Source organism: Cordyceps javanica, chromosome 5 (genome assembly GCF_051103115.1).
Source record: "Cordyceps javanica chromosome 5, complete sequence".
Lineage (NCBI taxonomy): Eukaryota > Fungi > Ascomycota > Sordariomycetes > Hypocreales > Cordycipitaceae > Cordyceps > Cordyceps javanica.
Window position 1 is genome coordinate 1809208 of NC_139299.1, and position 26620 is coordinate 1835827.

General features: G+C 55.6%; 13 protein-coding genes across 13 annotated transcripts; 9 read left to right on the plus strand and 4 right to left on the minus strand.

The window, feature by feature from the left end:
• Positions 1–298: 298 nt before the first annotated feature.
• On the minus strand, positions 299–1066 carry V2A60_007777 (Mpv17/PMP22 family protein; the record flags this gene model as incomplete). The annotated part of the gene is made up of 3 exons (XM_083259059.1): positions 299–642; positions 824–984; positions 1044–1066. The coding sequence occupies 3 exons, from the start codon at positions 1064–1066 to the stop codon at positions 299–301; spliced, it is 528 nt and encodes a 175-aa protein (XP_083115185.1).
• A 1393-nt stretch (positions 1067–2459) lies between these two features.
• On the plus strand, positions 2460–3316 carry V2A60_007778 (uncharacterized protein; the record flags this gene model as incomplete). Its single annotated transcript, XM_083259060.1, has 2 exons — positions 2460–2914; positions 2968–3316. 2 exons carry the CDS (start codon positions 2460–2462, stop codon positions 3314–3316), a joined length of 804 nt encoding a protein of 267 aa, XP_083115186.1.
• Positions 3317–4312: 996 nt separating this feature from the next.
• Positions 4313–5465, plus strand: V2A60_007779 (mitochondrial 37S ribosomal protein mS38; the record flags this gene model as incomplete). Its single annotated transcript, XM_083259061.1, has 2 exons — positions 4313–4646; positions 4747–5465. The coding sequence occupies 2 exons, from the start codon at positions 4313–4315 to the stop codon at positions 5463–5465; spliced, it is 1053 nt and encodes a 350-aa protein (XP_083115187.1).
• Positions 5466–6278: 813 nt separating this feature from the next.
• V2A60_007780 (ribosome biosynthesis protein KRE33) lies at positions 6279–9625 on the plus strand (the record flags this gene model as incomplete). The annotated part of the gene is made up of 3 exons (XM_083259062.1): positions 6279–6298; positions 6379–6564; positions 6637–9625. 3 exons carry the CDS (start codon positions 6279–6281, stop codon positions 9623–9625), a joined length of 3195 nt encoding a protein of 1064 aa, XP_083115188.1.
• Positions 9626–10496: 871 nt separating this feature from the next.
• V2A60_007781 (uncharacterized protein) lies at positions 10497–11219 on the plus strand (the record flags this gene model as incomplete). Its single annotated transcript, XM_083259063.1, has 1 exon — positions 10497–11219. One exon carries the CDS (start codon positions 10497–10499, stop codon positions 11217–11219), a length of 723 nt encoding a protein of 240 aa, XP_083115189.1.
• A 571-nt stretch (positions 11220–11790) lies between these two features.
• Positions 11791–13284, plus strand: V2A60_007782 (alpha/beta hydrolase family protein; the record flags this gene model as incomplete). Its single annotated transcript, XM_083259064.1, has 1 exon — positions 11791–13284. One exon carries the CDS (start codon positions 11791–11793, stop codon positions 13282–13284), a length of 1494 nt encoding a protein of 497 aa, XP_083115190.1.
• Positions 13285–13697: 413 nt separating this feature from the next.
• Positions 13698–14765, plus strand: V2A60_007783 (uncharacterized protein; the record flags this gene model as incomplete). The annotated part of the gene is made up of 2 exons (XM_083259065.1): positions 13698–14238; positions 14371–14765. The coding sequence occupies 2 exons, from the start codon at positions 13698–13700 to the stop codon at positions 14763–14765; spliced, it is 936 nt and encodes a 311-aa protein (XP_083115191.1).
• A 1057-nt stretch (positions 14766–15822) lies between these two features.
• V2A60_007784 (DUF4448 domain-containing protein) lies at positions 15823–17068 on the plus strand (the record flags this gene model as incomplete). Its single annotated transcript, XM_083259066.1, has 2 exons — positions 15823–16252; positions 16326–17068. 2 exons carry the CDS (start codon positions 15823–15825, stop codon positions 17066–17068), a joined length of 1173 nt encoding a protein of 390 aa, XP_083115192.1.
• Positions 17069–17868: 800 nt separating this feature from the next.
• V2A60_007785 (uncharacterized protein) lies at positions 17869–18429 on the minus strand (the record flags this gene model as incomplete). Its single annotated transcript, XM_083259067.1, has 1 exon — positions 17869–18429. The coding sequence occupies one exon, from the start codon at positions 18427–18429 to the stop codon at positions 17869–17871; it is 561 nt and encodes a 186-aa protein (XP_083115193.1).
• A 992-nt stretch (positions 18430–19421) lies between these two features.
• On the minus strand, positions 19422–19832 carry V2A60_007786 (uncharacterized protein; the record flags this gene model as incomplete). The annotated part of the gene is made up of 1 exon (XM_083259068.1): positions 19422–19832. One exon carries the CDS (start codon positions 19830–19832, stop codon positions 19422–19424), a length of 411 nt encoding a protein of 136 aa, XP_083115194.1.
• Positions 19833–20674: 842 nt separating this feature from the next.
• On the minus strand, positions 20675–21625 carry V2A60_007787 (uncharacterized protein; the record flags this gene model as incomplete). The annotated part of the gene is made up of 1 exon (XM_083259069.1): positions 20675–21625. One exon carries the CDS (start codon positions 21623–21625, stop codon positions 20675–20677), a length of 951 nt encoding a protein of 316 aa, XP_083115195.1.
• A 2243-nt stretch (positions 21626–23868) lies between these two features.
• On the plus strand, positions 23869–25325 carry V2A60_007788 (uncharacterized protein; the record flags this gene model as incomplete). Its single annotated transcript, XM_083259070.1, has 3 exons — positions 23869–23920; positions 23978–24981; positions 25044–25325. 3 exons carry the CDS (start codon positions 23869–23871, stop codon positions 25323–25325), a joined length of 1338 nt encoding a protein of 445 aa, XP_083115196.1.
• Positions 25326–25856: 531 nt separating this feature from the next.
• V2A60_007789 (uncharacterized protein) lies at positions 25857–26606 on the plus strand (the record flags this gene model as incomplete). Its single annotated transcript, XM_083259071.1, has 1 exon — positions 25857–26606. The coding sequence occupies one exon, from the start codon at positions 25857–25859 to the stop codon at positions 26604–26606; it is 750 nt and encodes a 249-aa protein (XP_083115197.1).
• Between the last annotated feature and the right edge of the window lie 14 nt (positions 26607–26620).

Consider the following 26620-nt stretch of genomic DNA (forward strand, 5'->3'; position numbering starts at 1 on the left):
AAGCTTGCTACCATTGTGGGCAATGACTGTGATGTTTCGAGTCTATATGATTTTATTATTACAATGGTCTATATCGTTTGATTCTGCGTACAGATGCGCGCACCATCCTGGGGGCACACCTCTTGTTCTTGACAGCAATTGATATTGCTGCTTGCGTACCCTAACCCCCCCTCCTGCTTATGCCATGTCCCAACCCAAAGTCTTGAAAAAGTGAAATAACAAAATTACATCACAAGAAAAGGGAGGTTAATTTTTTTTTTAAAAAAGAAACAAAACAAAGCTCTGGCATTTTTCCCTCTTACTTGCTGTTGACCCAGCTGAGGTAACTGTTCCAGCCGATGGAAATGACATTGGCAAAGAGCACACGGTATTGGAGTGGGAGGAAGGCAAAGTTGATGGTCTGGACAAAGGGCCAGACCATCCAGTTGGTGCGGAGGGCGGGCCACCAGGTCTTTTCGAGGCGCTCCTTGGCCGAGTTGCCCTCCATGGTGGCCATGCTGCTGAGGAAGACGCCAATCATGGTGGGCGCAAAGACGGACTGGTCGACAAAGACGCGGGCGAGGGTCTCGACGCGCTTGTTGGTGAATGTGATGCGGCGAGCGAGGAAGTTGAACCAGGTTGTTGCGGCAGGTCCAAAGACGACTGTGTGACGTTAGCGATATTTCTTTTCCTTCCTTTTCTTTTTCTTTCTTGTTTCCTGCTTTTTTTTTTCTTTCGCCCATGTTGCGTCCTTCTGACGACGGCCGTTTGTGCGGCAAAACGCCGTCAGGACGGGGGACGCAGTGTGTGAGAGGGGGGGGAAGAGAGAGAGAGAGAGACTCACCACCTCCATAGAGGGCCATGCGGCCGGTACGGGCAAAGTCATGCTTTTCGAGGCCACGCTGGTCGACGAGCTGCTGGGCGGTGATGTCGCCGGTGGCGAAGAGCACAGCAGTGGTGATGCTCTGGGTGAGAAGGGGGCGCGCGGCGAGGCGGCCATTGTACCTGCGCGTCGTCAGCACCGGGAAGGAGGGGGGAGGGGAGCAAGTTTTGAGAAGACGTACCATCGGAGAAGTGAGACGACCATGGTGAGTGTGAGATTTTATGTGAGATGTGACGAATGAAATTTGAAATTTGAGAATCAAGATGGAATTTTGGTCGCGCAATGGAAATCGAGGCGATATCGGCGGAGGGATGAGATGGATGATTTTTTTTAAAAAAAAGGTGAGGAAAGACACAGTGAGAGGCGGAATGAAGAAAGACTAGTTATAGTGTTATGTCGCGTAACGGAAAATGCCCAGAAACGAAAGAAGAGAAGAATGAAGAAATGCCAATGAAGCAGGAATGATGAGAGGCGAAAGGAGAATCAGTAGATGAGAGTGAGTTGGTGCCAGTGATTTTTTTGACCCTTTTTCGACATGTTCCTTGTCAGACAGGCTTATTATTACTTGCTGGTAGGCGGCAGCCATTTGGGCTTTCTTTCCCCATATTAAAAAAAAATTATGAGCTTGCGGGCCAACAAAAGAGCGCTAACAAAGATGAGCTTTTTGGTTTGCGCAAATAATGATACGAAATTCAACAGGAAAATGGAAATGAGCTTCAGTAGAATTTTGTCATTATCATAAATATTCTTTGGCCATTTTTACCCCTTGTAGTTTCCTCGACTCTGCTCATTGTCACTGCGGATCATGGCCAAGTCAAGTACAGAACCAGGTGCCAGCCAGGCTCGCCCTTCCCGATCTCGTAGCTCCGCACTCCGCCTCCTCCGCCCTTCCCGCGCGCCCACCAAATCTCTCTTTTTCAGGGCCAAAACAAGCACGCGCAGGCAGCGTGGTAAGAGGATTGCCTAAAATGGACTCCCGAAAAAGCAAGATTGCTTTTGGTCGCCAGGCACACAGGCACACGGACCTTGTTCCTGAATGGCTTCCTGTTTCTTGTCGGGAGGCATTCTATCCTTGCCGGAGAATTCAATCATTTTACCCTGTCTGGCCCCTGATGATACTTAATGTATCAGTACTGTACTCCGTAAGTACTGAGTAAACAAGTACGTGCAAGTAGTACCTGTCACCAACAAGGGACCTCACCCCCTGTGCGTGGGTGAATACACCAGTCACGACCAGGGGAGGTCATGCGTGGCCCAAGCACTTACCCGTTCTCATGACCCAGGGGCAACTCGACTCTGGGAAGCTACTATTAGCAACAACTACTTACTGGTACCTCGTTAGGTTGAAAGACACCTGGCAGCCAGTATGCTACTTACCCATGAATTTCGTGACTTCTCGTACAGTGCTTCGACCAACGTTGAGCAAGAGCCGCCTCAACCTTCCCCGTCTTGCCTCTTCCATTACACCAGAGTCCCTTCATCGCCTGTCATGTTTCGTACGTGCGCCATCAGCTTTATTCGCTTCTACAAACAATAGAAACTTGGCACATTAATAGACACACCGATACCCGGGCACAGCCACGCAATCTACCCCGGCATGGCTGTCACCAACAGCTGGGCGTCGCTCGAGGCGCGCTATGGCAAGCTCTTCCGCACGCTCACCTGGGTCGCCTTCATCCCTGCCCTCCCCATGCTCCTCGCCCACGGCTTCATGTCCAAGAATGCAGTCCCCGTCGCCGGCCTCATCCCCCAGTCCCTCTCCACCGTCGCAGGAATATGGCTCCTCCGCCGCAGGAGCAAGTCGCGCCGCGACGCCGACGTGGAAGATGACACCGGCATCATGGGCTCCGTCGAGGGCGCGGTCGAGGAGGGCATCCACGAGATCGACTCGATGGGCGAGACCCTCACCCATCCGTTTCTCGTGTTTGCGTTCGACCTCGCCATCGCAGCGGGCATTATGGTTGTCCTGGTCTACACCTGGAGGTCGTCGAGCAACTCGGCGGCGCTTAGCATGCTTGCCGCCTACGCGACAATCCCTCTCATGCTGAGCTTGTAAGTGCAAGGACCGTGGCGGCTGTGTACATGGTCGGCGGCTAACATCACAGTATTTCACACGTCGCCCTCGCTTTCGCCGCGCTCTGGGATGGCCTCGCTATCCACGGTCACATAAAATGGGCTGCCTCGCGGGCCATTGATTCCGACTGCCCCAACTGCAGTCACAGCCTCTGGCCTGAGCGACCGACGATGCCCTGGTCACGATTCTTCCAAAAGAAGAGCTCATCCGCCTACGCCCCCGTCTTTACAGACGGCGCCCAGTCGTATCACTCAGAAGACGACGATGATCGTGCCATCCCTGGTTATGGCATTGAGCCCGAGACCGTCGAAGTTCGACCCAAGAAGATTGGCAAGAAAGCTTTGACTCCCGTCGACGAGACTTCGGCTCTGTTGGAGTGATGTTGCTCGAAGAGATCAGCCCGCGCCATGCTTCTGCCTGGGGAACCACCATTGTTCGGGATAAGATTGTTTTGTTGATGATACCCTGCTGTTTATGTCTTTGTGTCGAATTCGCGAATACCCCCATGTTGTCTGGATCCAAACGCTGGACTATATTGTGCTTCTATTGTTCATTCGAAACACCTAAAACCTACAATCGCACCGAGTCCTACATAGCTAGAGTTGACCATAATGAATAGCAATGAAGAGCTGCTACGCCAAAGGGTGCGACGTAAGGCTGTCAGTAGTTTCCTTCAGGCTCTCCGTGCCGCGTGGCGAGCTTGCTACATTTGTGTGGCGAATTTTGGCACAACGCATGGGCCGAACAGCAAATACTTCGAGTTTGCACGAGTCACTACTAAAATACTTGAGACAACAATTCATCCGGTACTTTTAGCTGCATATCAATGCAGTAAAGTCTGTTCAGTTCAGCGCTTCTGTTGACGATTATCCCGTCAGAGAACAGAGGCACGTTAGCAATCATGTGCATAGAACCAATGTCTCGAAAGAGGAAAATAAGGAAAAATAGGAACTCGCGGAAGAAGAGAAGAAGAAGAAGTGACCACTCCAGGCAAGAGACCTAGAGGGTTATCCGATCATGACATACTGACAGTTGGCGTTGGCTAGTGCTCTGTTTGTTTCCTCGTTTGAGCGAGTCCTTTGACGTTGGCCGTAATCTGGCCCACAGCGGGTCGCTGCCTCAGGCCAACCCCTCACCCGGCTTTTTGACCGCCAACCCGATGGGGTGACTGATTCCCATCGAATTTATCCAGGTTTTCGACGCAAGACTGCACCACCGAGCCAACCCCGTCTCGTGCCGCCAGCCGGATCCATCCTGACGCAGCCGCCTGACCTCGTTCCATCTCTTCCTCTCCCCCTCTTCCACCCCCCAAGATCCTCACCTCGACTCTCTGACCGCCGCTCATATTCGCTCCTCGCTCCTCGCACCCCATCGCCATGTTGCCGTCCTCGGTACGTCGCGTTGTTGCCTCAACGCCTCCGGCGGCTGCCGGCCTCGCAGCATCAGCGGCTCCTAGGGCCGCCGCTGCTTGTGCCTCGGCCCCCGTCGTCATGCGCGGTCACCAGCGCCGCTTCTCCTCGTCCAAACCATCACGTTCCGACAACGGCTCCAGCGAGTTCTCGGCCGGTCAGTCTGTCCCGGCCTCGTCGCGCCCCGACGGCAAGGCCTCGGGCGACAAGCGGAAACGGAAGAGCAAGGAGTCGTCGGCCCGCGATGCCTCATTCAAGAAGCTCCCCAGCGTCCCTGCTACCCACCACATGTCCCATGAAGGTATGCTGCCCGGGAAGGGGAGCCAGTCCATCCCACTTTGCGAGCCTGGCAACCCCTCTCCATGTGTGAAACTTTTATATACTGACAATGAGTTTGCTAGCACTTGGCCTTTCAAGCTTCTTCTCCCTTCATCGCCCCATCTCCATCACCCAGACGATGCCGCGAACCGTTTCCGAGGAGCACTTTGCTTCCATCTTTGCGGCCCGCTCCAAGGCCAGCCGTATCTCCGAGACCATGTCCACCCTGTCCGACACCATCGACCAGCTCGAGGGGCCCATGGCCCAAATGACGATTGGCGGCCAGGAGGAGCAGATGCAAAACGGCATGCAGCGCCTCGAGGTTCGCAACCCCGACGGAAGCGAATCCAGTGTTTACCTGCAGGTCGACACGATGTCGGGTGACTTTTTGCCATTCCGCCCGCCCCCTCTGCCCCAGGCACAGACAGCTGGTGGTGAAGGTGAAACCGCTAATATGGCGGCCGACGCCGAGGCGGCCGAAGAGAACCCCCAACATCGCGTCTATAAGGCCATGTTCACCATCGAAGAGTCCACCGAGCCTGACGGCCAGATCCGCATCGTCGCCCACAGCCCGCGTATCGTCAACGAGGACCAGCCGCGCAGCTTCATTGAGCGCCTCGCTCAGCGCCAGCTGCGCTTCGACGAGTCTCGCGCCCGCCGCATCAGCGGGCACCACGCCGCCGGTGAGACCATGGAGGCCATCAGCGTCAAGCGCCAGCGCAAGCTCCGCATGAAGAAGCACAAGTATAAGAAGTTTATGAAGCGAACGAGGAACCTGCGACGCAAGCTCGACCGCACGTAACGGCGACCAAGAGGTTGCGTATTTCTGCGCGTGTATATTATAACTAATTTCCCTTTGTCGATTCCTCTACGCTGGCACATTTTCATCGGGTCGGGACTGGTTTGCGAAGCGGCCTGCCTGGTCTAGCGGTCTTACGGTCTTGGCCGTATTGAGACCAGGCATACTGCTAAGATCTGTTTTTCGACTTGTCTTTTTCGCACTACGATACATCATAGACATTGCAGCAGCACTTTGCCAACATAGAAACCATTTAAAACCAGTCGTGTGTCCGCTGCGGTGCATGTTTGCTTCAAAGATGGCGTTCATTTATGTAAATGGGCCTCAGATCTAGTCGTAATGACAAACTTGAAAACACTCCTGCACTTTAACATTTATGACGTATAGAACAACAAGCAAACACGTTCACCAAATAACGATTAGCGTGAGTGCTGCAAGAGGAAGGAATAGATGTTCGCCAAACACATGGGCCGTTCCCTGGTATCATTATCACAGCTCATACTTACGTAATATGCAACTCTCAATATAAATGTGTCGTGTATTACAAGAGTCACCATTTTTAATAATACTGTCAACTGTTGGAAAGGCAACATTGATACGGTCTTACTACGAAGTACACCAGAACCGGTTGTGAAATGCCCCATAAAAGTTTCGAGCCGCTGCGACACACCGCCTGGCAGAAAGCCAACAGCCCGCCAAAATTTTGGATTTTGCCCGCCGCCAAATTCTGGCCCAGCCAGTTTCGGTAGCCAATTTTTCTGCCATTGCTGGGTCATCTTGATCGATTTCAACCACGAAATTGACAAAGCTCACAACATGTCTGCTCGAAAACAAGTGTGAGTAACTTGGATGTTCTTCGAAAGAAGCCGAGAACAACTTTTTTGTGAATTCCAGGAGCTTCAGCTAACCCTCGCAGCGATCCCCGGATCGGCGCCTTGATTCGCAATGGTCTACAAGAAAAGAAGAGAAGCTTCTTTGTCGTTGTCGGCGATCACAGCAAAGATGTGATTGTACGCCTGCACTACATCATGTCACGAGTCGACATCAAGCAAAACAAATCGATCCTGTGGGCGTATAAGAATAAACTGTTGAACTTTACTAGGTATGGAGCGCGCGCATGATGCTCTGGAGCCAGCCGGGCGTTCATTCCGACTAATCTGTGTGCCAATTGCAGTCACCGAAAGAAGCGCGAGGCCAAGATCAAGAAAGAAATCAAAAAAGGCATTCGCGAAGTCAACGACGAAGATCCGTTCGAGCTGTTCATCTCGCTGCACAACATCCGCTACACCTACTACAAGGAGACGGACAAGATTCTCGGCAACACCTACGGCATGTGCATTCTGCAGGACTTCGAGGCCGTGACACCCAACATTCTTGCACGAACCATCGAGACGGTCGAGGGTGGCGGTCTGGTCATCCTGCTGCTCAAAGGCATGAACTCGCTGCGCCAGCTGTACAACCTCTCCATGGACGTGCACTCGCGATACCGCACCGAAGCCCATGCCGACGTTGTCGCCCGCTTCAACGAGCGCTTCCTGCTCTCGCTTGGCGGCTGCGATTCGTGCCTTGTCATCGACGACGAACTCAACGTGCTCCCCATCTCGGGCGGCAAAGACGTCAAGGCCCTCCCGCCGCCAGACAGGGACGAGAACAAGACACCCGCGCAGCGCGAGCTCGAGACCATCGAGGACGATACACAGGACCGCCAGCCCATCGGATCCCTCGTCAATCTCGCCCGAACTGTCGATCAGGCCAAGGCCCTCCTCACTTTCACAGACGCCATCGCTGAGAAGACGCTGCGCAGCACGGTGGCGCTGACTGCCGCCAGAGGTCGTGGCAAGTCGGCCGCGCTCGGCGTGGCGGTCGCTGCCGCGGTGGCCTACGGCTACAGCAACATTTTCATCACATCGCCCTCGCCAGAAAACTTGAAGACGTTGTTTGAGTTTGTCTTTAAGGGATTCGACGCGCTAGGCTACGCCGACCACGCCGATTACTCGATTATCCAGAGCACGAACCCCGACTTCAACAAGGCCATTGTTCGTGTCAATATTCACCGTCAGCACCGCCAGACGATCCAATATATTCGCCCACAGGATGCTCACGTCCTCGGACAAGCTGAATTGGTCGTTATCGATGAGGCTGCTGCTATCCCTCTACCGCTGGTCCGCAAGCTGATGGGCCCCTACCTCGTCTTCATGGCATCTACTATCAACGGTTACGAAGGTACTGGTCGTTCTCTGTCGCTCAAGCTTATCAAGCAACTGCGTGAGCAGTCGCGTACTGCCTCTGCGGGCGGCGCTGAAACGGAGATTGCCGATCGCGCCACCGGCCGTGCGGCTAAAGGCGAAGAGTTCCAAGCTGGCCGTAAGCTGCGTGAAATCACACTCTCTGAGCCTATTCGTTATGCACAGGGCGATAGTGTCGAGAAGTGGCTGAACAAGCTGCTGTGTCTCGACGCCCAGCTGCCAAAGGTCAAGGCCGGATCCCCTGATCCCTCCCAGTGTGAGCTCTGGAATATCAACCGTGATACCCTATTCTCATTCCACCATGTATCTGAGGCCTTCCTCCAGCAAATGGTTGCGTTGTACGTGGCCAGTCACTACAAGAACACCCCCGACGACCTTCAGCTGATGAGCGATGCTCCTGCTCACGAGCTCTTCGTTCTGACTGGTCCCCGCTCCGATCAAACCAGCAGGCTCCCAGAACCTCTGTGTGTGATTCAAGTCGCGCTTGAGGGTAAGATTAGCAGAGAAAGTGTGCTGAACAGTCTGAGCCGCGGTCAAAGACCCCACGGCGACCTTATACCTTGGCTTGTCAGCCAACAATTCCAGGATGAGAACTTTGCGACACTATCTGGCGCTCGTGTCGTCCGAATTGCTACCAACCCCGAGTACATGTCCCAGGGTTACGGCTCCAAGGCCCTGGAGCTTCTCATCAATTATTACGAGGGCAAGTTTACCAATCTGTCCGAAGACGAGGACCAAGTCATGAACGACCGTGTCAGCAGAGCTACTGATGCTGAGCTTTCAAAGACGTCGCTGCTCGACGACAAGATCGCCGTGCGCGACGCCAGCAAGATGCCACCTCTATTTACCAGCCTGGCACAGAAGCGACCTAGTAAGCTGGACTACATCGGCGTCAGCTACGGCCTGACCAAGGAGCTACAGAAATTCTGGAAGCGGTCTGCTTTCGCTCCCGTGTATCTGCGCCAAACGGCCAATGATCTGACTGGCGAGCACACCTGTGTCATGCTGCGGCCGCTCGAAACTGGCGACGACTCGAGCTGGCTCGGTGAGTTCTCGCGTGATTTCCAAAAACGATTCACTTCTCTCCTCTCCTACCAATTCCGCACCTTCAACGTCCAAATGGCCCTCAGTATCGACGAGGCTGCCTCTACTGGTGCCAAGCTCGATGGCACGGAGGTCGCGCCCTTAACAAAGGAGGAGCTAGACCGCTACATGTCGCCGTTTGATCTGAAGCGCCTAGAGTCATATGCCAACAACATGCTCGACTACCATGTCATTCTTGATCTACTTCCCACGATTGCCAGCCTTTACTTCAACGGCAAGCTCAAGCAGGGTGTGAACCTGACGGGTATCCAAAAGGGCATCGTCATGGCCATGGGTCTTCAGCGCAAAGACTTTGACGCGGCCTCGCAAGACCTGACCGTGCCCGCGCCACAGCTCATGGCTATGTTCATCAAGATTTTGCGCAAGGTGACGACGCACTTTGCCAGCCTCGTGTCTGCAGCCGTGGACGCGGAGCTGCCCAAGGTCCAGCAGGTGGGCGTCAGTCGCGCCGATGCCAGCGGCGCACACGATGATGAAGTAGTAAGCGACAAGTATGCGCCGCTGACCACTTCGCTCGATGACGAGCTGGAGGAGGGCGGCAATGAGGCTCTGCAGCAGCTAAGAAAGAAGCAACGCGAGATGATTGACTCGCTGCCTCTCGATCAGTACGCCATCGATGGCGATGCTCCCGCGTGGGAGGAGGCCGAGAAGCAGCTGAAGAATGCGGCCAAGGATGGAAAAGGCACCGGTGTTGTGAGCGTCAAGTCGGGTAAGGCGAAGCGCAAGGCAGGCACGACAGCCGGTGAGGTGTACGAGGAGACGTTTGGCGACAAGTCGTCAAGGAAAAAGGCGAAGAAGGGCAAAAAGGCCTAAGGGACCAGATTCCTATTAAGTCGTTGTTGGAGGATGGATAAATGTGCCAAGTCCATCTACACGATAGGCGTTTTCTGTGTTTTTGCGTTTGCTGTTTAGACCATATCACCTGTCGATGCGGGCGCTGTTGTACATACACACTATTGAATGAAGCATGTTTGAACATCCACCTTGGCCAACGGTGTTGATAGGATGTCGAGGCGTAATTGCTGCCACTCCTTTACCTGTGCGACTGTTTAATTTGAGACAAGTCACTGCCAATGGAATCCAAGCCGCGGGGGGCTGGCTTTGGATCTGTACGACCCCTGGTCTGAGAGATGGCTACGCCCGCACCATTCAATGCGCCTGTTCCCTTGTCCAATTTCGACGGGATATGCGATGAAGCGGTAAAACCGGGAGCTTGCATTCCCCCTCGCGAAAGTGGCGAGCTTCTAGGCGGAGCACAGCGCTGGCCCTCAGCCCGTGTTCACCTATTAGGTGTCGAGACGAGGCGAGCAATTGGCAGCTGTCAAGCCGTGACGGACTTGTCGGTTGGTCGTGTTTGCACTGCTATCCCCTTTCATCATTTTCCCGCCACCTCATATACTACTCCCCGCACATATTTCCACTGTTTGATGCATTTCAGTTATCAGAGCCATATTTTCCAGTATTCTTTTTCTCAGTGATTTCCTCCCCCCCGGTCTCTTTATCTGACGGGATCCTGGGACGGGGCGTCCGACGACGATTGGCGGATACGTGGCAAACGAGCGACAACGCCGCCGACGACAACTCGTACCAAGCGGAGTCTGAGCTCTCGAGGACAAGGAGCAAGTTCCTGCGTCCCCAAGTTTGGCTTCGAGGGTCCAAGCATCCATCCCTGGGCTCCGCCCATATGTGCAGACCAGTGTACTTTGCCTGCCCCTACTGCGACGCCCGGCGCTTCTTCATGTGGGAGGAGTGCAGCCGGTTCTGGGCGCGCTACCAGTACATCGTCATTGATCAGGGCAACTTTGAGCTGCGACCGCGGTTCAGTCGCAGGCCGGATGAGCCGCCATTATGTGGCGGCACCGTACAGCCGCCCAAGAATCGGGAGTTTATCCTGGGCAGATGCCCTCGACTACAATTGTGCCCCTCGCTGCAGCCGTTCCTTCAGCAGCAGCCGCAGCAGCAATGGACGTGGTGGGGAGGGAATGGTAGGATGCCGGCCCACGGCCACGGCCTGGCTGCGGGCTGGGGCGAGACACCGGAGGAGAGGCGGAGGAGGGAGTTTGCAGAGCGCTTCTTTAGGAAGCTCCCAGTACAGCGCCTACAGAGGTTCGATGCCCCCCCGGTTGGCGATGACAACGCCGCCGACGACGACGACAAATTGCGAGGAGAGGAATACACCATTGACCACGCGGGCGAGGAGCCACCAGAGTTGTCTGGTCAGACGATCGCATCGGTCCCCGAGCCGCCCGAGCCGCTCGAGGTGCGGCGGCCGATTTCCGGCCAGGAATTGTCGCAAAGCCTTGATAGTACCTTCATCGAGTCCGGTTCCGAGGTTGATAGCTTTGACTGGAATCTGCAGTGCAAGTCACTGCGGGCCCTCAACGTTGATGCGGCGCATTCAATCTGAGCCACACTTTATACTTCATCCAAGGCTGGGGGACGCACCCAAGGCCCCAGGACACGGAAGAGACATGGCCGTGGCCTGGCTCACGACCCAAGCAACTGGGGACAGCAGACACTATTAGTTGTAGTGGCTGTTGTGTGGTGATGAGTTTATTGATTAGCGTCTGGGTTAACGCCAAGCGATATGGGGCACGGCTAGTTCGTCCCATGCAATCAGGTAATGATTACAAAAGAGATAGGAACAAGTGGGAAGGCGAAATGCCGAGGTCTGAGGCTTACATCGATGGGCAAACAGAGCGTGATTGGGCAATTGGGACATTAGCTCGATACTTGAGGCACGACGCGGGGAGAGATACACTGGAAGCAGCGGGGCTTGGTGATTATCGTTCGGAACGACGATATTCATGACGCAGCGAATGCCCACATTTAACCAAAAGCACCAGAATTAGCGAAAGTCTTTCAATTACCCATGATTCTTTTGCTTCTTCCATTTCGCTTCCGCATAGAAACCAGCCCAGCTGCTCGTCATCTTGCAGTCTTGGTTGTGAAGTCAACCCCGCCTACGCACCCCGACGATGCGTCGACTTACACGGCTCGCCGCCCTCTTCCTCGGCCTCGCGCCGCCAGCCGCCCTCGCCGAGCAGGTGGCCAACTTTGACGTCTCCCAGGCCGCGGCCGAGGCGCACGACTGCGGCGCCGTGTGCCAGGCGCGCCTAGCTCTCACCATTCCCGCCGACCGGGCGGCCGTCGGGCGGGACTTTGACGCCGCCTTCTACGCCACCGCCGCCAACTTTTCCCAAGCCTCGTCGCGGCCCGGCGACGTTCTCAAGCTCGCAGCCGTCGACCCGCACGCGCTCGCCATTGACGGCGGCGCAACGGCGTACCGCATCCAGTACGTGTCGATCGACGCCGACGGCGCCGTCGTGCCCGTGACGGGCTTCATCGCCTTTCCCTTCACGCCGCACATCCCGCCAGACGGCCAGGCGCCGTCCCGGTACCGGCTCGCCGCGTTTGCGCACGGGACGGTCGGCATCTATCGCGGGTGCGCGCCGTCCAACGGCGACGAGCTCTACGACTACGGCACCTGGCAGCCGGCGCTGCGGCGCGGCTACGCCGTCGTGGCGACCGACTACGCGGGCCTCGGCAACGGCTATACGACGCACAAGTACCTCTACCTGCCGGCTCACGCGAGCGACATCTACTACGCCGTCGTGGCGGCCCGCAAGCTCTTTGGATCGCGCCTCACGGATGAGTGGGTGAGTTTTGGGCACTCGCAGGGCGGCGGCGCGGCGTGGAAGCTCGCCGAGAGCACATACGTACGCAACGATACGGCGTATCTGGGCACTGTGGCTGTGGCGCCAGCCACCTTTGCCGTGGATCAAATCTTTGAAGCGGCCGTTGACGGCCTCGCTAGCGGCGGCAACAGCAGCAGCGGTGGCGTAGGCGCCGGCGTGGGCTTTCTGCCACTCATTCCGGCGGCGGTGAAGCGCGTCATCCCGGCGTACAATGAGAGCATCCTGGCGCCGACGCTGCGGCGGCGCGTGGCCATGGTCGAAGACGCCCAGCTCTGCCTCGAGGGCGTGCTCGGGCTGACGCTCGACCTCGGCCTGCCGCAGATCGCCTCGGTCGCGGGTGCGCTGCGGGACCGCGCGACGCTGCGCCGCTGGCAGGACATGGCGGCACCTGCGCAAGGGGACGCCTCGCCGGCGCCGATCCTGGTGATGCAGGGCCAGCAGGACACGGCGGTGCGGTGGCAGACGACGGAGGAGGCGTGGAGGCGCGCGTGCGCCGCGGGCAACGAGGTGCACCTCCGGCTGTTCCCGACGCAGGGCCACCGCCCGAGCCTCTCGGCCGGTGAGCCCGAGTGGCTAGCTTGGATGGATCATCTGTTTGAGAAGAAGGCGGCGATAGGGGAGGGTGGAGCCTGCAGCGCGGCGGCGAAGCCGGAGTGTACAAAGGTTACGAGGGAGCCGTTTGATATCAAGTATGTGAAGGCGCCAACAGACGTGGAGTTGAAACCGTACCTAGGCCCGTTGAACCAAACCATGCAGGTTAGTGGAAGAAGATAGACGTACAATTAGCAATCACGATCAAAAGAACGATTGATGGGACTTTCATGCCGGCTCGCGAGAGCCAGGGCCGACGTCATCCCGGGGAGGTGGGCACTGGTGAGCTGCTCTCTTTGCGTTATGGTCTTTTTCGCCTGACGGAGTTACTCACCGTTGCATGGCATATAGAGCATGTGAAAGAAGGGCAGCGAGTAACATAATAATGTGAAATTGGCTTGTATGTTCCCCCCACCATCCGTCTGAATAGTGCGGGGATATCCCGGACTTAGGATATAGCGTCACTATAAATGTCCATGACATCTCGACGATGTCATGTAACCTGGAGCAGAAACTTGTTAGCCAATTTACTCCAGGGCATCTACTCTGTTTATTTACATTTACGTCCGCGGCGCTCTCGCAAAGATTGCATAACCATGTCACAGACTACCTCTGGCATGTCCCCGGGGACATTCACGACGCCCTCCCGTCCCCTGCGGTGGCTCATCACGGGCTGCTCCTCCGGTCTCGGTCTCGCCCTGGCGCGGTACGCCCTGGCGCGGGGCCACTTTGTCATCGCCACCTCGCGCAACCCTGCGGGGACGCCGGAGCTCGTCGCCGAGGTGGAGCGGGACGTCGGCGACGGCGGGCGGCGCGGGCGCTGGGTGAAGCTCGACGTGACGGATCCGGACAGCGGCGCCGTCGTGCGGAAGCTGGAGGAGGAGGACGGCATGCCAATCGACGTGCTGGTCAGCAGCGCGGCGGCGTCGGTGCACGCCGTCGTCGAGTCCTTCACCGAGGACGAGGTCAGGGCGCAGGCGGAGGTGCTGTACTTTGGGCCGTTTCGGCTCATACGCGCGGCCGTGCCGTACATGCGCCGGCGGCGGTTCGGCATCGTCGTCAACATTAGCACGGGAGCGGCCCTCGAGGGGCGAGAAAGCATGGGGACATACTCGTCCGGCAAAGCGGCGACGGACGGTGCGTAGATGATGGATTTCACATTTTTTCTTCTTCTTCTTCTTTCCCCCCTGTTCTTCTCGTCCACACCACCTCTCCCCCGCCCCCGCCCCCCGAAAACAGGAGGCCTCTGTTGCTAACACTCCCAGCAAGCCATGGTCAAGGTGCTGGCCAAGGAGGTGGCCGAGTTCAACATCCGCACGCTCACCGTGCATCTCGGCTCGTTCAACACCAACATGCCAACGGCCGCGGCCGCAGGCGGCGCACCGTTGCCGGAGGATTACCGGGGCAGCGTTGCGGACAGGACCATTGGCGTCATGCGCGACGGGCCGTTTGCGGCGCGCGGGGACAAGGACAAGGCCGTCCGTCACATTTACGAGGTGGCCATGGGCCAGGGCGCCGGCAGAGGCCACGAGGGCGAGTTTTTCCTCCCGCTGGGCGAGGAGATGCCGGCGAGGATCAGGCTGGTGCGCGACCGGCTCGACCACTGCCTCGCCGTGTATGGAGATGTGTGCACGAGCGTCGGGCTTGACACTGCGCAGGACTAGTTTGAAATTGCTCAAAAAAAAGGCGCCGAATAGAGAGCTATATCGAGCGTTGATCATTCTCCATATACCGGGGAGCTTCATCCCTTTCTACCGTTCACCGAGCTTTTACTCAGTAGAGGCCATATCGTGAGAGTTTGGCCCAACGTAGCACGCGGACTAGATAGCTGCGGGAAAGGAAGCTGCACAAAACTCGATGGTAAAAAGATGCAATTGTATATCACGCATATTACTCATCGCGCCGCACATCAAGAACACCAGATGCTGCGTACAATTCTGCCACGCGGGTAGGCTACGGGAGCACCGGGTTTCATGAAGCCCCCGACGTCATTTGGCGGCGTCCCCCAATCTGGCAGGGCGGACGAGACCCCTGCCTAGATTTTTTAAAGGTAACGATTCACGAATAAGTACGGATATCCGTATCAGTACTCCGTACCGATACTCGGTACCCTCATACCCAGTAAACAAAGCGTAGCCCGGCTGGGGCGAATAATAAGCTGCCTAATAATGGCCATAATATTATCCCCTTTTTTTCTGCGTGTCAGGTACCAGTAAGCGCAGGTGGATGCGGCCAAGACCGGGGGAAAAGTACCTGCTCAAGGGTCAACAGCAAAAAAAAAAGCCGCTCGTGCCGGGACGGGCGGGATTGAATGTACTGAGTAAATAAGCACTGAGTAGTTATTTTGTTGGTCATTTCAATTTCTGAGGAGAAGAAACAATTTCCCTCAATCTCAAACCTTGATTCTCACTCTCTTTTCAAGCTCACTTCTTGACCCTTTTTCATCCTTGCAAAACAATCCAGGATCGGAATTCGTTTCACCCTTACCTAGTGGAAACAGAAACGCCCAACTCACCTATAAGGTTACTTGTTACTTTTACTTGCCTGAGCACTGAGCAGTGACACGCCAAAGCGCCCCATAAAAAATTATCAGCAAAGTGCCATTGCGCATCATCAACAAGAAAAGCCCTTCTCCCTTCATCCACTCGTCAATCTTTTCTCTTCTTTCCATCTATCCAATTTCCCCCTTCGTCTCCTCGGGCCTCTCCCTCCATTTCGACAATGCTCCCTTGTGCTCTCGTCGGCGTCATCGCCCTCTGCGGCGCCGCCTCGGCCGCCGCCGTCGCCGTCGCCGCCCCGGAAATCACCCCGGCGGCCGTCCTGCATCGTCGCGATCCCGCCGGCGAGCTGGACCCCTGGGTCAGCGTCAACGAGGACCCCTCGGCCACCACCTACACGCCCCAGTGGACGACCGACGGCGACGGCAAGTCGAGCCTCAAGGACGCCGCCCCCTCCAGCCTCACCGGCTCCGTCTTCTCCTTCACCACCCTCGGCGAGCCCACCACCACCACCGGCGACCCTCCCAACCCGACGGCCAGCAACAACAAGGGCACCGGTGCCTTTTCCCTCTGCTCCAAAGAGGACAGCAGCGTCGAGCCCTTTTGCAGACCCAGGATCAACTCGTCCCTCGAGCCCGGCAACGTCTACTACCGTGCGTCGCTGATGCGTCATGACCAACATCCCTTGCTCTTTTTTGTTCTTTGCCCTGCTAACAGCTTTCATAGTGACGTGGGATCCCAAACACTACGCGAACCAGCTCAACCAGTCTTACTTCCTCACCGTCCAGGTCAAGCAGCAGAACCGCACCACCAAGGAATGGGTCTTCCTCTCCGACTTTGATCACGTCCAGGTGCCTGCCAAGCAGGGCTACTTCCCCTTCGCCGTCACCGACAGCCTCCTCGACGGCCACGACACCAACAACATCACCGTGACCCTGCAGAGCCGCCTCAACAGCACCATTGGCGACCCCGACACCGTCACCGACGCCTACCCCCTCACCGTCGCCAAGTTCAAGTATCCCGCCACGGCCCCCAACCGCGGCGTCGCCGGCCAGACTCTCACCATTGCCCTGCCCGTCGTCTTCGGCACCATCCTCCTGCTCGTCGTCGGCCTCTGCCTCTGGAACCGCAAGACGCGCCGCATCCATCTCGGCGACATCATGCCCCGCAAGAGCACGCGCGGCTACTCGGGACGCGCCGAGCGCCGACGCCGCATGTTTGGCTCCTCCTCCGCCGCCGCCGCCACCGACGCCGACCACGACATCCAGCTCGGCAACGGCTTCCCCGACGATGGCCCCGACTATCGCGACGTGCCCGCGCGCGGCGGCGACCGACACCGCGACAGCCTCGACAGCCTCGAGCCCTCGCCCGTGCACGACAGCTTCCAGCAGCAGGGCACCACGGGCGGGCGCAATGCGTTCCGCGACGAGATGGCCCGCCAGCGCAATGAACGCTCCGGCGGTCTATAAATTCTTTTTGGCCTCGAAGCAAAGAATTTCAACTATTTTCTTTGTCTTCTTTTTTTCAAATCTAAACAGAAGAAGCTGTGAGAATACTAAAGAAGGAGATGGAAAACATGTAATGAAGGCCTTAAAGGCAGGGCAAGGCGAAAAGTAGAGTTTTGCTACTACCATCATTGAGAAAAGGCGTTGGGACGGTCATGATTGAAATTTTCCTGTACTGTTCATGTTTTCTACCATGCTGCCTGTATCAACCGCAGAGGGTCAATTTGTTTTTATTGTATAATGACGCAAAGAAGACTATGAAATACGAAGAGAGTTGGTGACCCATGCCATTCATTCCACCCTTCTAATCAGGCCCGGGATTGACGTTGCACTTTTGCCCAGAACCAAAATTCCTCGTGATGGAACCAGGGGATGTATATTGCATCCATGGTGAATATTGGATGGAATATGCTTTCCTGTACCCCAACATGCAAGCCTTTTGCTTCCGCGATGGCAGTACTGCGCACAAGACATGGTGAAATTACGCAATAGAATTAGTATCCAAGTCAACCCTGGATACTGCGTCTTGCAAGGCTAGTTTTCGCTTTGCGTTTCGAAGAATTAATTCATGCTTTCGTATTGTTCTGTATTGTTCTGCATTTTTCTGCATTTTTCTGCATTGTTTTTTTTTTCTTTTCATGGCTCATTTCAATCATTAGCGACAAAAGAAATTCAAAAATCGTGTGGCATCTATGCCACTTGTCCGTGAATCCTCCTCTTCAGCACAAAAAAGTCCCGAATCCAGCTCCTCCCCCACCTTGCCGTCAGCCGACACACCAGAGCAGCACCGCCCCCCATATCCCGATTCTCGACGCCCAGTACCGGGCTCCCGGGCTCGTCGTCGTCGTTGTAGGCGGGCCTCCGTTCTTGTTCACGCTCCCGTCGTGCTGTATGCGCAGGTCGCGCGTGAGCCCCGCCGGGTAGCACGTCGTGCCCTTGGCGCAGGGCACGGTGACGCTCCAGCGGCCGGCGGCGCAGCGCTGCCACGAGCCGGTCATGCAGTTCCACTGGCCCTCGTCGGAGCAGGACGAACCGGCCTGCTGCTGCCGGGCTTGCAGGCGAGGGCGAGAGCGGCGGCGGCGCGACGAATGCTCCTGTTCTGTGGTGGAGGTGGAGGAGTAGGAGGAGGAGGCGGCAACGGCGGCGACGGGAACAAAGGTGGCGACGTCGACGTCGCGGACCACGGCCGGGCTGATTTCTTGTAAGCCACCGCCACCATCGGGGCCGACGGCGGCGAGGGCATGTGCCATGAGAAGCAACAGCCAGAGGAGGCACGACGTCTGAAGAAACTGGTACATGTCGTACAGAAACAACAAAGCGTTCATGGCCTACTCGATATCAAGTTGTACCACCGAGCCGGGGTTTCTTTTTCTTCCGAAATAGAAATAAGTGTGCTGGTTTCCAGCACAGGAAAACCAGCAAGGTGGAAAATGCCTTTTCCTTTCTTCCGTGTTAGCACATACGTGCTGTGGACGACCTGTGCAGAAACGGAGTATAATTCAACACAAACTACCGCGCAGGGTGATTCAGAGGAAAGTAAGCGAAACCCAGAAGACAAAAAAAAAAAAAAGAATCCATCTCACAGGAAGGCAGAGCCTCTTTGTACTGCAAAGAGTTGTATCACCATGGGGTGAAATTGGTGCCCAAAGCTCGTTAGTCCTCCTCCGCCCACCCCGGACCGGAGGTGCGCTTCCGATTGGGGGGAAAAGGGACGAAAGTCGGTGTATGGAAGGAAAGCTTTGGGCCAAAAGAGCCACCCACCCATACTTGGTACTATCGTGTCGAGCAAAGATTAGTTAGCTTTGGTCCTTTCAGGCACGCAATTGTGAATTGGCGGGTGGGCTGGGTGCCTGAGATTCAGGTACCCGATATTACGGTATGAGGCGTGCTGACTGATGTGTATGTAGATGCTAATCGATGACCGGTGGCTCGTTTACATAGCAAATAAGTAGAAAACTAGGATCCATTTCGTAAATCGTAAAGTGGTATCAATGTCCTTTCAGAGTAAAAGAAGACCTTTCTTTATATTCTTCCCATTCCGTCCGTCCCCTTTGGCTCTCGTATGTGCCACCCGTTTCCACAGACGGACCCCATCTCTCCAAGTCACCGCCAATTCTTCCGTCCATCACTGAATCACAATCCTGCCCATCCCTCCCCTCCCCTCCCCTTAACCAAAAAAAAAGTCATGTGATCATGCGAGCGAGAATAGAAGCAATGAAGTAGCAAATAAAGAAATCAAGAAAAGCAGCGCATAGTATTCATTCACCCCCTCTCTCCCGCTCGCGCTTGGGGGGCGGCCTGCCTCCCTCTCCAAATCTCATGGCCCCCTCGCTGCCTGCTCCTCGTCCTGCTTCTGCTGCGCCGCGCGCAGCTCCGCCTGGTAGCCGCTCTGCATCCTCCTCAGCGCGCGGCGTCGCAGGCAGTAGATGGCCAGCCCGCCGAGCGTCACGCTGGCGGCGACGAGGGCGATGAGGAGCCCCACGAGGAGGGTGTTGTGCGCGGCCTCGGCCTCGGAGACGACGATGCCGTCGATGGCAAAGTATGTAGTCGCCCTTGGGGGCGGACCGGTCTGGCTATCGGGATCGGCGGCGGCGGCGGCGGCGGCGGCGTGGGGTTGTTGCTGAGACATCATGATGGAGGTGGTGGTGGTGGTGATGGTGGTGATGGGCGGTGCAGACCCTTGCATGGTTGTCGCGTAGAGCTCTTGACCAATAAAGCCGAATTCCATCGTGACAAAGGAAACTGTGTGTGTGTTTGAATGAGGCTTCCTTTGCGAGGCTGGACAAGAGTACCTCTTTTTTCTTTCCTTTTCCCCTTTGATCGATGGATGATGCGCTTATGAGAGAAGAGGGTTCGAGTTGGCCAACATGTCCGGCACGGGCTCGTTTTTCTAATGCACACTCCTTCCACAGTCAGCGTGATACAAAAAGCCTACCTTGCAGTGAATCTCGTGCTACATTGTCCGCCCCTCTCGATTGTTCTCTGGTGGTTTCGGTACGATGCTGCACCTCAAGAGAAAGAACAATCCTAGCGCTGCGCGTTTGCTGCTCGTGTAAGCTGCAGCTCTGCAGATGTGTGTCTGTGGGTGGGTTGTATCAGCCAAGTGTGACCAACGCACTGCGTCTCACCATCATCTGAGCAGCGAACGAAGAGTTCACGCATACCGCCAGATAGAAGAGTTGAGTGGAAAAGATTGGATGATGATAGTATTAAGTACAATAGTTGTCTAATATGCAAGGAGAGTAATGTATCCGTGTGTCTATACAATGATTGAAAAAAAAACAAAGAAAAAACAAAACAAAAAGCGGGAGCCGAGTGGTCTGTACGCAACTCATGGGCATTTTTGCGCTCCAATCGCGCCGGTATTACCGAGAAATTCGCCATTCTTTTGGCAGACAAATGAAATAAAACGGAAGACTAGATCCAGCGAGGAAAGCAATCCGTTGTATATAATGCATGGAAAAATGTTACCTGTCGTACTCTTCTCGTGCGACCACCTCAGTTTGATACATGTCGTGAGACGTTCAACTGTCATTCTGCGTAATCATAAACCCCTCTCGCAGGTGCAAGTTAGGCGCGTCGGCCGGTAGCGTTGGTTGGGGGGTAGGGAGGGTGCCACTGGCCATTGTCAAAAGTATGAGTCCATTGGCCATCGTCAACAGATTGCGTAGAGGAGGACGATGGTGCGGCGGTCGTCGACAAAGTTCCAGTCAGGGCAGTCGTAGTAGACTGTGCGGCTGGCTGTGTGATCGAGGCCATCGTGCGGGTGGTCGGCGTGCCGGTTGGTTGGGAATTATACGAGGCCGACGAGGGTTGAGCTCCAATGGTAGAACCCGAGGTTTTCGAAGCAGGGGCGGATTCAGTTGGGATAGGCTTCTCGCTGGTATTCGTAGACTTGGTGATATCGGCAGTCGTAGTGCTCGTAGTAAGGCTCTTGGAGCTCGTCGCAGTTTCGGAAGTAGATGTCGAACTGCTGGCGCCACCGGTGGTGATTGTACTTAGTGTCGTGAGAGTCGGCGAGACCACAATTGTGCTGGGCTCGACAATAGTTGTAACTTCAACAGTTGTAGGAACAATTACTGTCTTGGTATCATTCACGATGCTCGTGACGACATCAGTAATCGTCACGGTCGCGGCCGCAGCCGTGACAGTTTGGGGACTCGCCGTCGCCGTTACATATTTGGTGACGGCAGCTTGCGTCTGCGTGGTAGTCTCGGTAACAGTCACGGTTACAGCGCTTTGTGATTGGGTAGAACAGCCGCCGCCACCGCCACCGGTAGAGGTAGGACTGCTTCCACCACTGGTGCTGCCTCCATCGCCGCCGCCCGTGTTTCCGTCAGACTGCGTAGTGGGACCGGGCTCTAGAGGAACGACTGAATATGACGGGGCTTTTTGGTTGACGTTGACGGCGGCGGCGAGCGCGGCGTCTCGAGCCGAGTTGTATATGTGGATGCGAGGGAAGGCAGCTGTGCTGGCGATACAGCTAGAAAGGCCGACGAGGAACGTAGCCGAGGTGCGCATCGCGATTTGAGAAGTGGTGATATAATGGGGGAGGAGAAGGAGAGGAAGACAAGGCAGTGAGGTGAGGAATGAGCGGCGCAATGCCACCGAAGATGCAATTCAAGTCAGGTCCGAAGCTGTATGCAACAATGATGAGCGAAGGAAGCTATATCAAGTAGTTCAAGTTGGAGGAGAAACGTCTGATGAGATTGAATCGACAATTGGGAAGGAGATCAGCGAGGGGATAAATAAATCGGTCATGCAAAAGAAGGGAGATGTTACGAGCCGCACATGCGGGCTTGGTGCCCTTTTTCCTCGATTGACCATGACGGGGGCTGGCAACGCGCAAGCAGTTGGATGGAAAAGAGGTTTGTTGTATGAAGCCGGTGGCTGGTAAAGGGACAGAATTAATCGGTGGTTGGTGTGCCGGCGGAGCTACCCTGGTCATTGCTGGAAAGGGAAAGTCTACAGCGGGCGATAGTGGGCGATAGTGGGGCGGCTCAGCTAGAGATACAGCGCTAGCGCGCCGCTTCAAGGGACTCTCAGCGGTGGGCAGTGGGGCGCTTTGTTGCAACAATGTTCGTGGGTACCTGTAGAACAGCATCCCCCGCCCCTTACTTAAGCACTGGTCGCTGCTTTTGCCTTCCGGTTGAACTCTAAATCCTGCACCAGTCACACTCTACCGAGGAGTGATGACGAAAATGAAGAAAAAAAAATAGAATGAAAAATAGCCTCTAATCTGCTATCTACCAAAGGAATAATAGAAGCAGATTTCTACCAGTAAAAATCCACGCCGTTGGAATTCCTCGCTCGATTACTCTTGGACAAAGGAGAAGGCGTTGGCTTTGCTATTACAAAGCGGCGGCCAGTTGTTACCCTAACGGGCCGAGCAACAATGCAGCAAGCTAGTTACTTTGTACCCATTGTGGGTTTTTATTAATGACAGTGGGACATGCTGCTACTGATACTTCCATGTACCAGCCACCAGTCTTCTTCCATGCACAATTTGATACTTGGTGGTATGCACGACATTTTTCGGCCGCATCGCATCGATGGATGCCCATCGTCCGAACATGATTACTCTCTTGTCGTGCATCTCCATCAACCACCTTTGTGTTTTGCTGCCTATCCCTGCCGCGCCCCACCTGTCTTCGTTTTCTTGCAAGCAGCAAACCGGTACTTACTTTGAGCCCACCGCGTTCGTGTAGGTGGCGAGCTTGACGCTTCTTCAACGGTTCCTGTGGCGGTGCTGCAGGTGGCGTGTCGTCAAGTGGGTGGCTTGGCTAACGCTCAGCCCCGCCATCGGATTCCCACCTACTCAGTACTTTGACACAACGCGTTGCCCTTGTCAAGGGAGCAAGAAGCGCAACCAGGCCCGACGAGTCTGATTGCGCCGTCGATCGAGTCTTAAAAAAAGGACAAGATCATGGAACCGATTCATTGTCTTTGGCACACGCCATTTTTGTGGCGGTGCAAAAGTGCAATGCCACGGACTCTCACAAGCATGCGACGCGGCAGACTGTCTACCTTGTTGCTAGGCACATGTCTACTGACATAATCAGCCATGAACGCGCAAGGTCATTGAAGCCACGGCGGAATACATCTCATGGCAGTACCCCGTCAACCCGTACAATTATGTACTGATTATTCTCTTGGTGCCCGCTAAAATAAATCCCCTCGCCACGGCTGGGCTGTCTTCGCGGTTCGTCAGTACGCAGTAGAGCCAAGGCTGTCTTTGGTGGGGCACGCGCCCGCCCTCAACAGCACTACCTTACTGGTAGCTCCGCCACAGCGCATCCGCCAAAACTTCCAGTAACAGTGCACGGAAGAACTAGACAGAAATCAGCCCAGTCAAGCCAAAAAAAAAACACACGCCTCTTCTGCCCCAGAAATTACTGTCAGCATGTGCCAAACTGCCAGCTCCTGGTGGCGTCGCCGATCCGGACGTTTATTGGGCAGCCTTGACTTAGTACTACCTGCTAAGGTTGCAACCGAAATCCTCGACTGATGCCTGCCAGGCCAGCTAGCCGCAGCGCAGTGGAGGGGCCATATATGTAGGCCAGCGCGCCCATCGTCATCGTCGTCATCGCCCACGTCGCCATAAATTATTTCTTGGCCCTCTTTTTTTCTCGTGCGACTTGCCCAGGACAACTCACAGCTCTTCCTCGAATCAAATCATCAAGGCGGTACTGATTGTGGTATTATTGCGCGCCGCTTCCCGATAGACACTACAACGTCGACACTTCTACCCCTCACTTCAGCACATGTCATACCAAGGGTACGGCGGTCCTGGCTACGGCGGCCAGGGGTACGGACGTGAGTCGCTGCAAAATTGTGAGATTCTGCATATCAACTAACCTCGCATGATTTCAGAACCTCCGCCTCCCCCTCCTCAGGGCTACGGACAACAGTACCCCCCGCCTCACGGCCAATACCCTCCGCAGCAAGGCGGCTATCCTCCTCAGCACGGCCAGTATCCGCCTCAGCACCAGCAATATCCTCCCCAACACGGCGGCTACAATCAACCACCGCCGGGCCAATACCCACCTCCTCACCAGCAGGGCTACGGGCAGCCTCCTCCTCCCCAACACTACGGCCAGCCGCCGCCCGGCCAGTACGCCGGTCACCACCAAGCGCCGTCCTACGGTGCGCCTCCGCCCGGTCAGTATGGCGCGCCTCCCTCGGTCCCTCCGACGCCGCCTTCGCTCGGCTACGGCCCCCCGCAGCACATCAACTGGGATGCTTCGGGTGATGCGCAAGCGCTTCGAAGCGCCATGAAAGGCTTCGGCACCGACGAAAAGGCCCTCATCCACATCCTCTCCAACAAAGATCCTCTGCAGGTCGACGCTATTCGCGAGGCCTTTCACCGAAACTTGCGGCGCAACTTGATTGACGACCTCAAGTCAGAAACCAGCGGATACTTTGAGCGCGGTCTGCTGCAGTTGGCTCGCGGTCCTCTCCTCGCCGATGTGTACGAGTTGTTTGACGCCATGTCCGGCCCCGGCACCAAGGAGCTCATGCTCAATGATGTACTGCTATCGCGCTCCAACGCCGATCTCAATGCAATCAAGCAGGCGTACTACAAGACCTTCCACCGCAGCCTTGAAGACACGGTCAAGGGCGACCTTAGCATGAAGACGGAGCGTCACTTCATGATGGTCTTGGCCGCCAACCGCGCTGAGGACTCGGCGCCCGTCATCCCCCAGCAGGTCGACGGCGACGTGATGGAGCTGTACAAAGCAACTGAGGGCAAGATGGGAACCGATGAGATTCTCGTCTGCAGCATCTTTACCCAAAGAAACGACAATCAGCTACGCGCCATCGCCCATGCCTACAAGCAACGTTTCAACAAGGATCTCGAGTCCGTGGTCAAGTCGGTATGTAACCTTCTTAGGTTCTGTTTCGTTGGGTAATAGTACGTAACTCACAATTCCAGCAGGAATTCTCTGGGCACATGAAGGATGCTCTCCTCTTTCAACTCCGCCACGCCGTGGATAAATACATGCATGCTGCCCAGCTCTTTGAAGACGCCATGGCAGGGATGGGCACCAAAGATCAGCTTCTCGTCGGACGCGTCGTACGATACCACTGGGACCGTAATGAGCTGGCCAACATCAAGGGCGCTTATCAGCAGCGCTTCCGTCGCAGCCTGGCCAGTCGCATCAAGGGCGAGACCTCGGGCGATTATGGCCGGCTGATGGTTGCTTGCATCGGCGAATAAGGACACATGCACCTCTTCCGGGAAGGGATGCAAAGGATATGGACAGAGAGACGTCCTTCCACTTTGTGGGTCACATTACTTGTATGCTACCGAGTTGTTTTGATCGTTTTTTGCTAGCGTGTGAGGATTTGTACAATGATCGAGCCTGCGGCCAACTCACTCGAAAATAATCAAATATGCATTCACCGATCAACAACGGCATAATTCGTGCCTCACATTTTGATGATATGTACGCCATGTGTCGCTCCAACAGTATGTCCATCGGTCTTTACACACTGTTTTAGCTAAGTGAATGATGGCTAAGCAGAAGGGAGGGTTCAGTTGAAGCAGGTGCCCAAGGCTCAACGATTCGGGAACTCGCACCTGCATTCACACAAGGGCGAAGAGGGCGAAGCACCACCCATTACCATGGTACGCTCGAGGCAGGACCTTTCTGCGACCTGCGGTGTAACTGGCAACCATATTCACGTGTATTCATAAAAGTATGAAGTCAAAACTCGCATCCCAACTGTCCTTGCAGCACTATTCAACATGACTCTGGCAAAAGAACCAAGCCCATGCGTAGCGATCGACACGCGTGTTCCCTGCAAATCCCTCGAAAATATTGAAAGTTTTCCGTGGTCTGAGGAGGATGCATATTATACCAAGCTATTCAGAGCTTGGGACAACCTTCCCATACACGATGCATCTGCGGAAACCGGGCTGCTACTGGAGCTGGACCACATCATCTCGCTCTTTGACTTCTACATCGGGCATGACGATGCTGGATTTCGGGCTTGGATCAGACGTCATCAGCTCGCCATGGAGGCCGGGCTGGCAGAGACGCCCACATGGCCAAAGCTCTACACGCTGAAGGGGGAGAGGAAGAAGTGGAGGGACGACGTATGGGTCAATCGCTACGGCTTCCTGGTCCACCAGCGCGACATCATCGCCAAATGCAGGCTGCAGCGCATGACATGCTGCGAGCTGGAGGATAAGAAGCGGTTCTTCGGGCTCGGGTGGGCATGCCCGCGACAGACTGTTCGAAATACACAGCTCAAAAGCCCAGCGCGGCTACGGAATCGTTGGTACGAGCCGCTGGATCGATGCCTCGCGAGAATGGCGTACGAATCACATGGGAGACTGGACTTTTATTTGCTCCACGCAGAGTTTTGGGGGACTGGCGCTGGGACTGGCGCGGGGACTGGCGCGGGGACTGGCGGCGCCACTCCTTTGACAAGCGAGGGCGACATGCAATGTGAGACGTTGACAGAATCAGCTAGGCAGGGTATGGAAGCATGACGAACCCATTGGCA